This window comes from Ixodes scapularis, unplaced genomic scaffold (genome assembly GCF_016920785.2).
Source record: "Ixodes scapularis isolate PalLabHiFi unplaced genomic scaffold, ASM1692078v2 PGA_scaffold1__304_contigs__length_218370807, whole genome shotgun sequence".
NCBI classification, from domain to species: Eukaryota; Metazoa; Arthropoda; class Arachnida; order Ixodida; family Ixodidae; genus Ixodes; species Ixodes scapularis.
This window is the reverse complement of record NW_024609846.1, coordinates 52,825,311-52,842,385: the sequence shown is the minus strand read 5'-3', so window position 1 is coordinate 52,842,385 and position 17,075 is coordinate 52,825,311. Positions and strand designations below refer to the sequence as shown.

Here is a 17,075-nt window from a genome sequence, read left to right as displayed (position 1 = left end):
TGGCGAGATTTGTACTATTGGCAGTCATGTATTAAAGTCGTGATCGTGCAAGTCGGCGTACTGCATCTTTTTTCTTTTTTTATATGCACTACCCTGCAAGCGTATCCTGAAAAATAAAAAAATAAAGTTTGTAGTCATAGAAGACGGTCTGTCTATTTAATGTTACACAAGTGAGTGGCAGCGCGTCCCCTTCTTTCTAGAGGCACCGCTGAAAGAGCTGACGGCAGCGGAGAGGCGGTTGCCGTGCTGCTGACGCACTGCGCTTGTTGCAGTGGTTGCAGGAGTGTACACGCAGCGCAGAGCGGTCGTTCCGGTCCCAATGGACACAGTCGTGGATAACGGGTTTGTTTCAGATGTCTCAACCAGCCTTTACACAGCTATTGTAGACGCACAGCAGAACTTTGTGACTGTACGCCATAGCAGAAACCTCTGGCTGCTCCGGTGAGGACGATGGACCTCGCGTTGGGCAGGAAACCGTGCGCCATGTTTGTAAGCATAGCTGGGTTACTTACTATTGGCTAGGAGCAAGAGCTGAAGCTCGTTTCTCATTGGCTGTTGATTCGTGTGGTTGCATGCAGTTGCATATGTGTGTACACGTCATGTACAGTTGTCGTTGAAGTCGCAGCAGTTGCATTCGTTCGTAAGCATAGTGGTCGCTCCGAACGCAAATGTGTGAATGAACCTTTAGTTCCAAACTTGTTCAACAATAAGTAATATTTGCTATGTTTTATATGAATAAACATGATTTGACAACAAATAGAACTGAACACAGAACATTTGTTCACAGTACGAGAAGATAATCATATAGAACTAAGAAACCCAGACATTTTGCCTATGATAGGGCATGGCAACGCAAAAAGGTTAAAATACAGCAGAACCTCACTGATAAGCTCTTGATCGATGCATTTTCCCGGCTGTTACGCCTACAAACACCTGTTGAAATTCTATAAGAATATGTCTAGCAATTTCCCAACTGTTGTGTTAACTATATGGTTACAGTCAAATGCCTTTATAATGAACGCCTATACTACGCAGATGCTGGTTAAATGATGTAGAACTTAAACTGACCACCACAACAAATTCCTGTTTTACGAATATATATTCCTGTACAATAAAGAGAACATATGGGCCCACAAGGCAAAATGACAGCTTTTACGAATTTTCTGGAAAAAAATGTAACCAACTTCTACCACTGCCGGTGCAAAGCGCAAGCATCATACTTCATCACTTCGCACCAGCCATGCTATACTCCTGTCACCCATAAGCTGAAACTGCAGCCAAGGCTACAAGAGCGACAACACAATATCTTCACTTTGAAACATTGTTCCAAAGAGCGAGCGCTCATGCTAGAAAGGCAAGTCTCAAAGCAAGGAGCACGGGCTAGCTATCGCTTGTAGCTTTGTCTGTAGTCTCAGCCTAAGGGTGGACAGGGTATAGGAACAGACAGCAGCTGACATAGGGGAGTCACTGGGTTAGTTTGATAGGCCCAAAAAGTTTGCTCACTCTCATAGGTCTACATTCTTTGCTAAGGGCTACAGATCGACCTCAAATCCTAAAGAACAGTCCCCAAAAAAGAGTGACAATCTATATTTGAATAAAAATAATATTTCTCATCAGCTGGGAAAATCAATTTGAATCAATTATTGTATAAAAGTAGCAATGAAAAACTGTCAGCCTTGCTACTCTGGTGAGGAAGGAAGACCAGCAAAGCTGTACTGTGGTGGGAATGAAGTATTTATAAATTTAAGGATTAAGGTGTGATTGGGTAATTGGTTACTTGAACGATTAAAGAATCAGACATATATATAACGATCCAGAGTTGTGACTTATTTCGTAACCACAGTGACCATGGCGTCGTGATCGCTTTGGTACACCGCCATAACGTGTACGCTGACGGTAGGCACATTCTTCGTGAAGACGAGGTCTATACACGTCCGATGCCTGGTCGTGGGCACCATAGGTTTGTGCACTCACGCAAGCGCGAGGCGCTCGAGCATAGACGAAGTGAACCACTTTTTCTCCTGGCGTGCAATGTCAACGTTAAAGTCACCCGTCACTATGGTGGACGTGTCGTCACCGAGCATGACCCAGCTGAAGACGTCCATCATGAATGCTTCAATGTCTCTCTTAGGCATTGCGGGGGGGGGGACGTACACGACTGCGACCACTGGACCATCGCGCACTTTGGCGAAAAGGCTCGAAAGGTTGCCGCCATCTATGAGCGATGGCGGCAACCAGATCAGTTGTCTGGTTGCCGCCGTTGCTCATAGATGGCAGTCGCTGTCCAGAGTTTTGTGCAGTTTTGTGTCGATATTTTTTTGTTTGGTACCGGACACGAAACTGGGGAAACTAACCCTTAACAGCTCCGCTGTAAAGACTTATCAATGGGGCTCTACTTTTCACTTTGCTAAAGACAAATGAGAGTAAACAGTGCAATACACTTACTTTGATAAATTTCACCACTTCTTTCTTATTGACGCTGCTCATCTCGTACCTGCATCCCCAGGCAACCAATGCCATTGGCTGAAAAAAATTATGCACTTTCACTTTCTAAAAAGAATGGCACCACACACATTTTCCTCTGAAGCAGGTGTCCTGCCAAAACAATTACCGTAAAATCCCGCGAGATGCCCCACCCTCGAAAGATAACCCCCCCCTGTTTTTTGCACGATTTTCAATTTCTTCAAAAACACTGAAAGATAACCCACCCCTGACAATAGCGTCATCCAAGCCGGGGGCGACGTCCACGAAAACGAGGTTAGCTGGCCTAGGTAGGGTATGTGGGAGATAACCTAACAATGGAGACTGGCTGCGATAACAGGTCACAGGATCTAAAATTAACACGTGCGCATCTGGGTTGACAATGCAGTCCGCACACATGTAAAGCCGTAGCGAAATATTTTCCCTTTTTACTTATCTCCTGTTCGGGAAATACCTTTGCTTTTCCGCACGAATCCAAAACATGGCTACCACGCATCCCTGAACATTCCGGTCATTCGTCTTTCATTGCGAAGCAAGAACGGAACGATGCAGAAAGGTTTACCGTGGAGAAGAAAGCGGAGGTTGTCCGGTGGCACCAAAAGGCTGGCAGCAAAGTGAGTAAGACCGCACGCCAACTTGGGCTGAATCGTAAGCAAGTAAGGCAGTGGAACTCTACGTACGAAACTCTTCTTCAGGAGTGTCACGGAAAAGGAAAGTTTAAGCGGTCTTCGAACAGCGGTCGACCTGTGTTTTCCGAGGAGATCGACGACGGACTTTTGAATTTCCACAAGAAGAAAGGGTGGCGGGCAGGGCGGTTAGTAATTGCCTGCTCCAGGAGCAAGCACAGAGGCTCGCATCGGAAGCCAAGGTGGGCAACTTCAACGCATCGAGCTAATACCTGTCCCGATGGAAGAAGAGATTCAATGTGTCACTTCGCGCCGCGACCAACGACAGACAGAAGCTCCCGATTGACCATGTGGAGGCGGTATCGGCCTTCCGAAGGACTGTAGGCACGCTGCGCCTCCAGCACAACTACAATGACTTAACCATTGCCAACATGGACCAGACGATGGTGTGAATGGACCAACCCGCAACGCGAACTAACAGTGTCGCCGGGGGAGCAAGCGCCTGGACTGCAAACACTGGATGCTCCCGTCGTGGGTTTACGGTGGTGTTGTGTGCGACCGCGGCGGGGATTAAGCTCTCGACATTTATAATCCTGAAAGAGCCGACCAGCCGGATCCCTCCGAAGGCGCTGTTCGCCCTCAGCGTTCCAGATATTATGTAATTTTTTTTTTTAATTACAAAACCATCCATACAAATACCGTAATACTTTTTATTTTTCAAACTAAGAAAAATGTTTAGCTCGCTCACTATTACAATCTGTCTTCTGCAATATTTTTTTTTTTCGTTTCGTGTTTTGCGGCGTAGCATTGTTAGGCCTAGCAGCATACTTGGCCCTAGGCCCCGTAACGTCACTTGTGTACTCGCGTTTGTATCTTATCTGCTCTCTAATTTGTTATATTTCAGCCAACGTGCGGCTGTCATTCTCTAAAAATGGCTGGATGACTTCTGATGTGCTCCTAGAGTGGGTGCGATGGATTTGTGGTCCGAACAGAGATGATGCCCGGCGCCTGCTCATCCTGGACCAGGCCCCAATCCACAAGACGGACGCCGCCCGCAAGGCAATCGCGGGAAAGGACACCGACATGGTGTTTGTTCCGGGTAGCTGCACATCGATAGTGCAGCCAGCTGACATCAGCTGGATGAAACCATTCAAGGACAGCCTTCGGGAGACCTGGGCAAGCTTCATTCAAGCTGGGGCAGTCACGCCCAAGGGCAACCTTAAGAAGCCATCTCGACAAGATGTTGTGCACTTCGTTTCCAAGGCTTGGGCGGCCGTGAGCGAGGAAGTTGTCGCCCGCTCCTTCAAGCGGTGCAGTTTATCAACAGCCCTCGATGGATCAGAAAACGGAGAGCTTCACGAGCGGCTCGCTTCGGCGGTCCCTCCTTCTGCTGCCCTGCCAACCACGTCGAACTCCAAGCGCTAGGAGGTGGTCGACCTCTCGTTTGACAGTGAGAACGACTGTTCGTTCGACGGTTTTGACGACGAATGAATACAGTGCTAAGAAATTTGTGTTCCTTCTTTGGCTGCGATACATTTCTCAACTTCTTTTTACTGAACACCGAAAGTTAGCTCACGTCATATTTTCACTCGATTTCAGGTGGGCTTTCTCTCGGGATTTTACGGTAGTGGGTATATTAGCTGACCTTCTATGGGGTTAATCAAAATTTATGGGGATAGTATGAGACATGGTACTAAAGGAACATGTCAATTTCCCCAAAACCAGAAACAATGATTCCTTGCCACAGAATGTACCCGAGAAGTGTAAGAGTTTAGAACCTGGCTGTACTTAGAAAAATGTTGGGTGCCGTTCTGAAGCTCTCCAGGGGGTTTCTCTCCGTGAAATAGAGTAGGTAAATGCACCAACATTTCAAAATAAAGTTTGAAAATAAAAACATCCAGTTACAACCTCTCTATCAAGTGTCTAGTTCTCTCTATTAGAGAGAACAAGCGCAACTGGGAGCATCTAGGTAAAAATAATTTTACTGTGCTTGGATAGGGTACAATAAAAAGTGTTCTGAAAGTTGTTTTCCACTTAGATCACTTACCCTTTCCGGACTCAGCATTGGGTAAGGTGTGATTACATGCTTCCGAAGACATCCAGTCACAATCCGTCTGAGCTGATCCACATAGAAGGGATGTGTGCATGGATGATACAGCATGACGACGGCACCATGCTGTGAGAAAACCAGGTTTAAATGGGGCTGAAGGTTTGCTTAAACCGTGCCTACTCTTTTACAACCAAAAAAGTTTGAGGTGTAATTAACAGGAAGCACTCTTTGTGTAGTTATCTCTTACTAACACAATTCTAATTAATCCAACTGAAGGCAGCTGCCTAATGCAGTGTTACTTCTGTATTTAAAAATTCAAATGTTAAGAATTGACATGCAGACACCTTTTTGTTTTTTGCACTCTTTGAAAATGCTTAAAATTTTAAATAGCTAGGTTACTTGATTCTTCAAGAAACAATGAAATGAAAAAAATATTTTTTTGAGAGGGCCTAAAAAAGACACATACATAAAAGAGCCCTCTAATGACATTTGAGCTTCTGACCTATTATGTCATTACCTCATTAGTGGTTCAGCCTACTCGGGGAACAAGTAATAGCCACAAAAATATTAGCGCATTATATTTGAATGCGACTGGGGAAAAAACAGCTGAACGTCCAGTGGCAACACGGTGTGTTGAAAATGCGCGATCAGTGACCTCACCGGTATGCATTTTGTGATTGGCAGTCGGCAAGAGCAGTCAAATTTTTTTTAGTGGAAGCCATACAATGTGTACCACTCCGTAAAGTAAACCATCGTTATCCTTTCAAGAAAGCGCTTTTATTGAATAAGAATGATGGAAAATAGTAAAAAATATCTTTAAAATGTGCAGAAACAAGGGGGGAAAAAAAGTGAAAGTCGTTTACAACTCCCTGTAACATCGAATTAGAGCGCAGCTCTTGAGGAGGAGGAGGGAAGGGTACTGGGGGGGTGAAGTGACCTGGGGGGGGGGGGTCGCGTGACCTTGGGGGGTCACGTGACGATGCCGATGACGTCATCAGTGACGATGACGATGCGGACTCCGATGACGTCATCAGTGACGATGACGATGCGGACTCCGATGACGTCATCAGCGATGATGACAATGCGGATGTCGGTGACGTCATCAGTGACGTCACTGATGACGTCATCTGTGATGATGACGACGACGATGCGGATGCCCCCCCTCCCCCCGAAGCCACGTGACACCCCCAGGTCACGTGACCACCCTCAGGGTCACGTGACCCCCCGCCGAGGTCACGTGACCTCCCCGATGACGTCAACGTCACTGATGACGTCACAGGCATCCGCATCGTCATCATCACTGATGACGTCATCAGTGACGTCACTGATCACGTCACCGGCATCCGCATCGTCATCATCACTGATGACGTCATCAGTGACGATGACGTCATCGGGGAGGTCACGTGACCTCGGCGGGGGTCACGTGACTTCGGGGGGGCATCCGCATCGTCATCGTCATCATCACAGATGGCGTCATCAGTGACGTCACCGGCATCCGCATCGTCATCGTCATCATCACTGATGACGTCATCAGCATACCTCGGCAAACCTCACTCATGAGGGCCCTCACTCACCCTCACTCACCCTCATCTTCACAGGTGAGTGAGTTTCTGAACCAGGAAAATTCGTGAGTGTGAGGGTGAGTGAGGGCCGTGAGGGCTGTGAGGGCGGTGAGGGCCGTGAGGGCTGTGAGGGCTGTGAGGGCCGTGAGGGGGGTGAGGGCCGTGAGGGCCGTGAGGTCGTTGAGGGCCGTAAGGGCCGTGAGAGCTGTGAGGGCGGTGAGGGCGGTGAGGGCTGTGAGGGCGGTGAGGGCCGTGAGGGCGGTGAGGGCGGTGAGGGCCATGAGTGCGTGAGGGGCGTGAGGGCGGTGAGTGGCGTGAGGGCCGTGAGTGCGTGAGTGGTGTGATGGCGGTGAGTGCGTGAGGGTTGTGAGGGCCATGAGTGCGTGAGGGCAGTGAGTGGCATGAGAGGCGTGAGGGCCGTGAGGGCGGTGAGCGCATAAGGTGTGTGAGGGCCATGAGTACGTGAGTGTGTGAGGCCCCCTTCAGATCGAGCATCTTTCTCAGCAATTTTGGTGTTAATGGCGGGTTGTTCTCTAGTTTTCCCTAGATCGACACGAATTGCTGAGATCGGGTGCGGCTCGGAATAAGCAAGCAACTCGGAGCAATTCGAATGTGTTTGAAGCGGCTGCATCCAATCAGGGACGCAAAATTTTCACGTGATACCTCGTGCCGTTGATGATGACACCGAAAGACTTGATTCTGGTTTGAAATCGATCGTTTTTTTGGAAATAATCTGTTTCAGAAAGGTGCATTAGTATTCTTAACGAGATTTAAATGCATAAAAACACGTTTATAACGCGTAATTGTGTCTAAATAGTGCAAGAAAAATAAAATTTTATGATGACGACGGCAAATTGCAGCAATTGGTTGCTGCGTGTGATCGCGGGCGGCCCGTGTTGCTGGTGTTGCGACGTAAGGTTTCTGGGCGAATTTGCCTCATCTGAAGCTGGCCTGAGTGGCGTGAGGGCAATCAGTGCGTGAGGGGCGTGAGGGGTGTGAGGGCCGCAAGGGCGGTGAGTGGCGTGAGGGCGGTGAGTGGCGTGAGGGCGGTGAGTGGCGTGAAGGCGGTGAGTGGCGTGAGGGCCGTGAGGGCGGTGAGGGCGGTGAGGGCGGTGAGTGGCGTGAGGGCCGTGAGGGCCGTGAGGGCGGTGAGGGCGGTGAGGGCGGTGAATGGCGTGAGGGCTATGAGTGCGTGAGGGCGGTGAGGGCGGTGAGGGCCGTGAGGGCGGTGAGGGCGGTGAGGGCCGTGAGGGCGGTGAGTGGCGTGAGGGCGGTGAGGGCCGTGAGGGCGGTGAGTGCGTGAGGGCCGTGAGGTTCAGTGAGGGTGAGTGAAGGGCTGAAGGTGAGTGTGACTGTGAGGGTGAGGGTGAGTGAGGGGCTGAAGGTGAGTGTAGCTGTGAGGGTGAGGGTGAGTGAGGGGCTTAGGTGAGTGTGGCTGTGAGGGTGAGGGTGAGTGAGGGCGACCTAAAATGCCGACCTCTGGTCATCAGTGACGATGACGTCATCGGGGAGGTCACGTGACCTCGGCGGGGGTCACGTGACCTGGGGGGGTCACGTGACTTCGGGGGGCATCCGCATCGTCATCGTCATCATCACAGATGACGTCATCAGTGACGTCACTGATGACGTCACCGACATCCGCATCGTCATCGTCATCATCGCTGATGACGTCATCGGAGTCCGCATCGTCATCGTCACTGATAACGTCATCAGTGACGTCACTGATGACATCATCGGCATGGTCACGTGACTCCCCAAGGTCACGTGACCCCCCCCAAGTCACTTCACCCCCCAGTACCCTTCCCTCCTCCTCCTCAAGAGCTGCGCTCTAATTCGGTGTTACAGGGAGTTGTAAACGGCTTTCACTTTTTTTCTGTGATTAAAATCTGTCATCTGTCGTGTGCTAGAGAGCCGCTTTCATAGTCGCGTCTCGAGTGCTTACGCTGCGGCACGTTTGCTCGCGCGACTAGCAGGCGGTGTCAACGGTACTTTAGACGCACCGGACGTGGCGACAGGAAGACATTTGGCTAGCAAACTTATTTGGCCGAGCAGCCACGTCAAAGCAGTAGTAATGAACCAGGCCACCGTTCTGTGGGCAGGGCCCAGAGCGGGTTGTGACCTCAACCTAAATTTCATATTGCGGCGTAAATATTTCACCAAAAATCTTAATTTCTTTGACGGAAATATTTTTTATGAAATATATTTGTTTAGATGCATTAAAAAAAAAGAAAACATTTTAATTGCATATGTAGGACATTACATTGATGCACTTAAAAAAATGTTTTTTTGTTATTTTCTGTGTTTCTTTCAACAAAGGTTGTCCCCAGAATAAAACAAATAAGCTGATGGCCCACTCATATTGCCACGGGCATCTCCAAGCAAGCGTGCCCGTGGCTGAATGGTTATCGTGCTTGGCTCCAACGCAAAGGGCCGAGGTTCGATGCCTGGTAGCAAACATACCTATGTTTTTGTCATTTCTTTAAATGTCGTGTTCTGGTAAATTCGAGAACCCCGTTGCTTGTTCGAGGTCCGAATGTTCTATGCGCCGAACATTCTATGCCGACTCTTTCCAGAAGCCCACATGTGTACATGAGGGGCTCCATGTGGCGAGCCAGAGTCGGTCTTGCTCTTGCACTCGATCGTGCTGCTTTGCCGACCTTCGACGCCTGCGACGCTAGCCTTCTTCTATTTTGTTTTCGGCACAAGTCCGCCAAATTAAACGTTTAGTTTCTGTTCATTCGTCACCTCATCATCTGTCGTTCGTGACAATATTAATTAGACAATAAGAAAAGTAAGGTGAAGCAAAGGGCCGATTGATGCAGTCATCATAGAAAAAATTCAATAAAATAGAACACTGATAATGATAACAGTAATTTACAGATAAAGTTGCAGATAACTTAGTGACAAATATACTACACTGCTTCCGTAGCTTTGAGTTTGGTGCCCCTAATGAAATATCAGCTTTTTAGTTCTGACTAAATTTACATCACATGGTAGTAGTAACAACTATGACACCTTGTGTTGTTAGCCTTGCCTATCTGCATCTTAATTCATACATCTTTTCATTCAAAACATTTCTGGCACCCTCACTGAGACCACAAAGCAGACAGAAGACCCCTCGTGGATGTCAAAATCCGTGATTAATAACATGATTCTTGTTGACATAATTTATTCCATCATTCGAAAGTAAACTACATTAAAACTTTTGAATAATAGCTCTAACTCCTAAGCACTGTCAGCAAGGAACGATCAAAGTGCTGTTATGAAGTTAATGTCCAATTGAAAATCATCAATGTTCAATTTAACTGAACACAAAGATCATATACAACAGAATATGAAGAAATCATGGTAGCCCATTCAAAGGAGAATCAACAGTCACTCAACAGCCATACCTCAATATTGTGAAGCCATCGCTGCGGCGGAACATAGTCATACTCGCCAAACACCGGCCACAGGGGACGGTGACCTTCACTGTAAACAGCGGTTAGAGAAATATAATTTCGCCAGCACTCAAGTGAAGAGCTGGCTTCTAGCATAAACTTCGCAAGTTTTACACATATGCAGCAAAACTTATGCTTTTCACACTGAACCGCTAAAAATGTTAAATTCCTCTTGAGATTTGTTTGCAAGTTACGAGAGAATACTGATTGCAGGAGGTATGCTGCATGACACCGTTAGTGCAAACACAACATTGAAACTTTTCTGTCTTCTAGTTTGAAAGGATATTGGCAAGCACCACATTTTACCTCCTCAGTTAGTGCTTCAAATGAACACTTCTCACCACACTAGTTTTGATGACAGCCTTTTGATTCCATGAGATCGACAGAAAAAAATATTGATTTTGATTCCTTATTCACACTAACAGTGTTGTGCACCATACAATCTATTCAGTACTTAACAACATGTCAGTTGATGATAGAACTCTATGTTACCCCTAAACATGATCTCATGACAGGGTACTAAGATTTTAAAAAAGTAAGAATAAAGTTTTATTTCTGCTAACATTTGAAGCAGACAAGTTTATTGTGTTTAGACAAAAAATACTGTATTTACTCAAGTAATAGCCGCACCATTTATGAACAAGGCCCTTGCATCTACTTTCCTGCAAAGCAGTTTACAGCCAATCATTGCGTTGCGCATAAATAACATAGCGAATAACCAGATCGAGAAAACAATTCTCCATACAACTTCAATCTTCACAGATGGTATCTCCACTTGAAGACGTTATCTCTGTCCTGTAAACAGCTGGAATCATGCTGTCAACTGCGGTTATTGGCGATCTGTGTGCTCCGCGGAAAAGCTAACCCTCAGGTTTTTTTCATAAACAGTGCAGCTATTACTCGAGGAAATACGGTAGTTCATGTAACCACAAACACACTCAAGGAAATACGGTAGTTCATGTAACCACAAACACTTCAGATTGTGTTTTGATATCCCGATAGTTAGACCCCCTACTTGACTATTTAGAAATAACTTACAGAAAATAGAACTGAAATCGATTAGAGGTCATGAAAGCAGGTATTCCTGCACCAGCAATCTGTGTTGTGAGGATGGGTTAAAAATTCTTGTATTTTTTACTTATCAGTTAAAGCCAACAAATTTGGCACTCATTACCCATTTATTACAGTAAGTTACTCTTAGAGGCTGCTTTAGGGTGCCAAAAAACAAAAAAATAGCCGCGAAAAAAAAAAATGCAATGCTTTCACACCTTGAAACTCTGCACTGCATTTTTCTTTGGACAACAGAACAAACACCAAAATGCAAGACATGTCAAGATTGGCTTTACTCACTGTGTGGGTAGCACTGTGTCGTATTTGATCTTATAGTTCATGCAGTAGTGCCTCGGCTTTGAAAAAAAACAAGGATGTTTATAGCAGGGAAATTGAGAACTGCATACTGAAGCACAGTCAAGTCATGGAATACTTACAGCGTACTTAGGTAACACAGTGTCGCAGCTCATTTTGGGAGCCAGGTTCTAGAAATAAAAGACCAGAGTTCAATCAAATTCGCCCTTCACCACCAAATATAACTCTAACTTTAAATGCAAGGATTTTCACAGCAGAAATTAATAGCAGATTAAAAATGAGACTAAATTCATATTTGCTAGCTTTCTAGCATAAACTCTCTGGGGAGTTTTATTGGATGCTTCAAGCTTTCTAACCACTGGGATGGTTACATCATTCTGCAGCAATAAATATTATGCTAGCTGCAGAGAACAGACCATTTTTCCTAATGGCTGTTTATATTTCAAGTGCCGAAGTGTTCCTATATTTAAGAAAATAAGTGAAACATTTTTATGTGCCTAACAGGCACTACAAAAAAATTGTGTGACAAAAATGTATGTCACAAAATAAACACTGCCCCCCCCTCCCCCCTAAAAAAAAAACTTATTTCATGCAATATTTATGTTGTACAACTCCTTTTGAGTGAGGAGAGATTCCAAAACAGGCTTCTATTTCAAGACATCGACCTTGAATAAAAACATGTTTCCTAATTGCTTCCAACTCAAAAATAAGTCTCGCAATGCAAATATTATGCATATACGTTTTTGTTCAGGGAGAGTTGATTTTGTAACATGACCAGGCATTTAAAAAAAAATATTTATTGGGAATTTAGTGTTCCTTTAAGAAAGAGTTCTGTATTCGAGAAAAAATACTTGAATGATCCTCACTTGTCCTACGTGATCATAGATATCAAAAATACAGTTTCAATTTGATGTGCAGAGTAGCCATAAAGGCGTCTTCAAATCAGTGCTCAAGCCCCTTCTTCCCGGCGCAGTTAGCATGTGCAGCACATCAAAGAGGGAGCGTAACACCTTCTTCGGAGATCTTGATCTTGGAATCTCCACGCCTCTCGCAAGCTTTTCTGAAGCAATCGACGTGTTTGCGATTCACACTTTTTTCTTCCCTAGTTAACAGACATTTGTTAGAGAGGTTAGTTAGTCTTTGTCGTTGTTTTTGATGTAGTTGACAGGGGCTTGAGAGTTTCACAACCTTGACTAATTTTCATGGTGGTAGCTTTGCAATGCCGTCTGCATATATGAAAACTTGAGCACTGTGAGCACTTATCAGAGCTATGCACGGATGCTCTTTACTTTTTTGGAAACGTCACAAAAGGTTGTCCTCGAGTAAATAGAATCGCAAAAATATTATCCCGACTGATTCCTCCTGGTGTGCAAGAGTGTGCGCAAAGGCAACTTTGGCAGGCTGTCTGGAGCATAGGCAAATCCAAAATGCTGTCATGTCTTGTACTTGGGTTCGGTTTTTTTCTCGCATTTAGGACTATTCAGGGGCAAATGGCTGTCCTATTCAAAATCACAGTATAAAAATATGTTATAATTCTCCCCTAGCACATTGTTTTTTTCAGAATGTCTTCAACATCTTTTCAAATTTTTACCCCAGCATGTGCCCTCAGAAAAAAGGGACAAATCTCACCTCCACAACATCAAATGGAAACCAGGCTTTAGGGTGGTAGCAAGTGTACATCCTGGGATCATCCTTGAAATCAATCGAAATGTTCACCTGCATCAATAAATGGGATGCAATAAATATTTGTTGGACAAATTTTAGCTCAGTAGATAAGCTTCAGCAGTCACAGTCACTTCATACAACCCCAATTCCTTTGGCAGCTCAGCACCTAAACAAAAAATACTGGACTAAAACAACGACCTCGGTGTGCAATTAGATTGAGCCGTAGGAGAGGGGTGCCTGGGAACGGAAACGTCAGGAACACCATCCAGAAGGATGTATCTTCCCCATCCAGCCCAGGCCACTGGATGGGTCTGGGCTTCAGCAGATGTTTCTTGGGCCCAGTCCAGGCTCATGTTTCTAGCGAAACTTGTCCTCGGGCCCAGGCCAGGCTTGGACAAAGGTTTGTAGCCCAGACTCAAACAAAATAAGGACCCATTTATCCTGAACCCAATGACACTATATATATGAAGAAAAATTAAAAGAATCTAGAGCAACAAGTGTAAAAATGGGGGCCATCTAAGAGCCTTCTGGGAATGCACATGGGGTGTTAGTGAATCGGCGTCTTTGTACCTGGACCTTCTCGTTTTCGTGGGTAAGCATTTCATGACTTTGTGCCACTGAATTGTTCAGTTAGCAGTATCTGTTTTGAACTGTTTCTTTATCCAGATGCGAATTTCAAAATGAACCTATGACATTGGCCTATGACATTCTGATGCGACTAATTGGCCTGTTACTAATTGTCTCGTGAACGATGGGCATTTGGCGAATGAACTGTGCCTCTTTTGGATTGTTTGATATGGATCATCTGGTGTAAGGCAAAAAAGTTTAGTTGTGAAAAAACAGTGCACCAGACTGGACTAAGCTTGGGTTAACATTTAAAACAGACCGTATCAGGCTTGTGCATAGGCCCATGCAGTTCTCTAGTTTAGACTAGTGGGCATAGGAGAGCACAAATTGGGCAAAATGTCTCAAGTAAATACAAAAGTATGAGTCTATACCAAAGAAGTTACCCCCCACCTTGAATTAGGAATGACTTGAATTGTGCAAGAGATCTTTAAGGAGCACCGCAGGGCTGTCTAAAGCACACATAAAAACCACTCAAATTGAGGCACAACACAACTGAGTGCATATGGGCGTTTATTAAAGCAAGAAGTATGCAAGGCAAATTGCATAATTATCACGATGTACAACCTGGGACCAACGTTCTTAGATGTATCAGTTGACAAGCTTTACGGAAGAGCAGCGTTAAAAACTGTTCTTCTCTCTTTCCTGCACAAGAGCAGATATGGCGTATACCGTTCCTAGCACCACCAGCAACGCCTCCATGAGCAATGAAGAAGGACCATTTTCAAACTAGAGTACATTCTTTTTGCGCAAACTTTATGTTTACCCTCAAAACCACAATAGAATCACTTTCCATTGCAGGCAATGTGCATCCAACATTCCACCAGTTCCACCGCTTCTGTCCATGGGGAGGACAGATAGTATAGCGAGTTCCACCAATCGAATGCACCATGAAAAGACGCCAGGCATTCTAAAAAACTTGTCAACTGCCTTGGATCTAGTAACATTGCCCTGCACAATATGAGCTGCAACACTCAATCTCGGCTTTTTATATGACTGTGGTCCTGCAAAGTTTATTTATCTTCAGATTTTTCACGAATATCAGAAAATTGTGTTCCAGTCTTCGTCTGGATAAAAGCTCCTTCAAAAACTGTCACGAATGCCAAAGAGGCATCGAAGGCTGTGGCAGCTCATACTATCCACGATAGTACAGGGTAGTATGAGCTGCAGCACCATGAGCAAGCCCAATGGAACGCCAACCAGAACAGTGAAACATTTCGCATCGGACGCTCTGAAAACGACAAGTCGTTAAGAGTTAGACTGGAATCGACTGCAGCAAATTTATGCAGGAGGGTCGTTGGTAGAAGTGATGAGCCGTGCATCTGCCGTGAACAAGAATTTGATTTGTAATCCTGAGAAAAAAAGCAAAAACAAACAATGGCATGCGGCAAGATTATCACCAAGATGTTCACTAGTCCGACAAGCAGACGATTGTATGAAGTTCAGAGTGGATGTGAGGCTTTTAAAATGTGTCGACACAACATCTCCCGTGCATTCCAATGGACTAGCTCAGTGCCGCACCTTGTACTATCGCAGACAATATGAACTGCAACAGTCCTCGATGCTTCTAAGGCATACCAGGTTTCTGTGCAGCACTTCCATAACCAACAAAATGTATGTTTAGTTTTCATAAAAGCAAGGTATTCGGATGCTACTTTACACTCCAAATTGTGTTGAGTAAAAAGAGGTTTTAAAAATGCATCACCTTTGCATCATCACACAGTGGGTTAATCTGTCCCATTTTAACTCCATGGTGAGGATCCTTCAATTTTTCTGGAACATAGGCAGGACTGGAACACAGAAGACAGCATTTGGAATAACATAGGACGATCTGAAGTCAACTGGCCCCCACATCAGGTAATGCTATCAAAGTACTAAAACTTCAGCTGTTCGAGCAAACTACTGAAATGTACCGAGCATGCACCTACATCTGTCCAACGCTGATCCCAAAACTTTCACAAACTTGAGAATTTGCTGGAATACATAAAGTAAGGCAAAATGTGGCCGAAAAAAAACCTAGCATGCCTACATTCCAATTAGTATCTTGTAACTTTAGGCAGGCCCATTGCTCAGTATTTTACAGGAACATGGGATTTTCCCACGAAAGCATGCTTCCTTAAACATGAAGTTCGAGAAATTACATTAGAATGGCTTGTAACTGAAAAATGAGAACCTTGTTATTGTCAATCAAGACACCATCGGCGTCGTTTAACTGCTTGACACCAAAGTGTATAAACTTCGTTCCAGCATAACTTGGCAAAGGGCAAAGGCTAAGACCCCCTCAGCCATACAAAGCAAGGCATATGACAGCCCTCCATAGAAAGAATGCATCCCAACAACACGTTACATGTCACATGCCTTGCTCTGGCACACTGATCAGCTTGTTCATTGCTGCAGCTTTTTCAGTTTGCCAAGTTATGCTGAAACAGACAATAGTCATCCTTCAACTGCTACAGTATCTTATGTTGCCTCATTTACGTAGTCAAAGTAGAGCTGAACATGTGCTATTACATGGAGAAGGTTTATCAGCACCATATGTGTACTGCAATGTTTAAAGGCTTACTGATACCATTTCCTGCAATCTATGGAGGGAAACAAGGTTTTATCTTTAACTTTTTATTTTCTCAAACTTCCTTCCGTCATTTTTTTTATAGTTCAGCAAGACAGGATCGATGGCCCGGTGGGTTAGTGCACCTCGGCTTGGGGCACATATAGCGAAAGCTCCCGCTGCAGAACCCAGGGATCCTGGGTTCAATCCCCACCCCTGCCCATTGCGATTTAAACCAGCACTGTACCAGCCTGTGGCCAGGCATCACTACAGCGTGCTGCATGTCATAGACCCCAGGCTAGCAGTTGTACTGCACTGGCTAAATTTATCATTTACAGCTGAGACACCAGACCCAATAAGGCTGACTAACTTCCAGATGTGTAACCATTCATACATACAACACAATTATTATTTAAGACATGTAAAATGCACATTTGACTAGAATCACGTAAGTGATCTGTCTGGCCTTTTTGCAAATATGGCAACTGAAATGGTAAAAGGGAGCCTCCTCTTATAATGTGAAGTAATTCAGTCAAATTAAATATTGTCACGAATGAAGGTGACGAAAAGCCGAACGGTGAACTGAAAATAAAGATTTAATGGGCGAACTTGTGCCAACCAAAAATAAGTAACGAAAGAGCGTCGAGGCAGTAGAAAAGCAGGCGGCGATTCGGCGGCGAAGCAGAGCGGGAGCGAGACTGAGACTGACTCGAC

At 45.3% G+C, this 17,075-nt stretch overlaps 1 protein-coding gene across 2 annotated transcripts in view; it reads right to left on the bottom strand.

Moving 5' to 3' along the window:
* Positions 1 to 17,075, bottom strand: part of LOC8031771 — a 34,138-nt gene that overhangs the window by 5,356 nt on the left and 11,707 nt on the right. For both annotated transcript variants that reach the window (XM_040222472.3, XM_040222471.3), the window contains 7 exons: positions 15,519 to 15,603; positions 13,154 to 13,240; positions 11,647 to 11,694; positions 11,510 to 11,565; positions 10,112 to 10,190; positions 5,155 to 5,283; positions 2,446 to 2,523 (listed from right to left, as the gene is read on the bottom strand). In XM_040222472.3, coding sequence (XP_040078406.1) covers positions 2,446 to 2,523; positions 5,155 to 5,283; positions 10,112 to 10,190; positions 11,510 to 11,565; positions 11,647 to 11,694; positions 13,154 to 13,240; positions 15,519 to 15,603 — 562 coding nt within the window. The remainder of the gene's footprint in view (positions 1 to 2,445; positions 2,524 to 5,154; positions 5,284 to 10,111; positions 10,191 to 11,509; positions 11,566 to 11,646; positions 11,695 to 13,153; positions 13,241 to 15,518; positions 15,604 to 17,075) is intronic.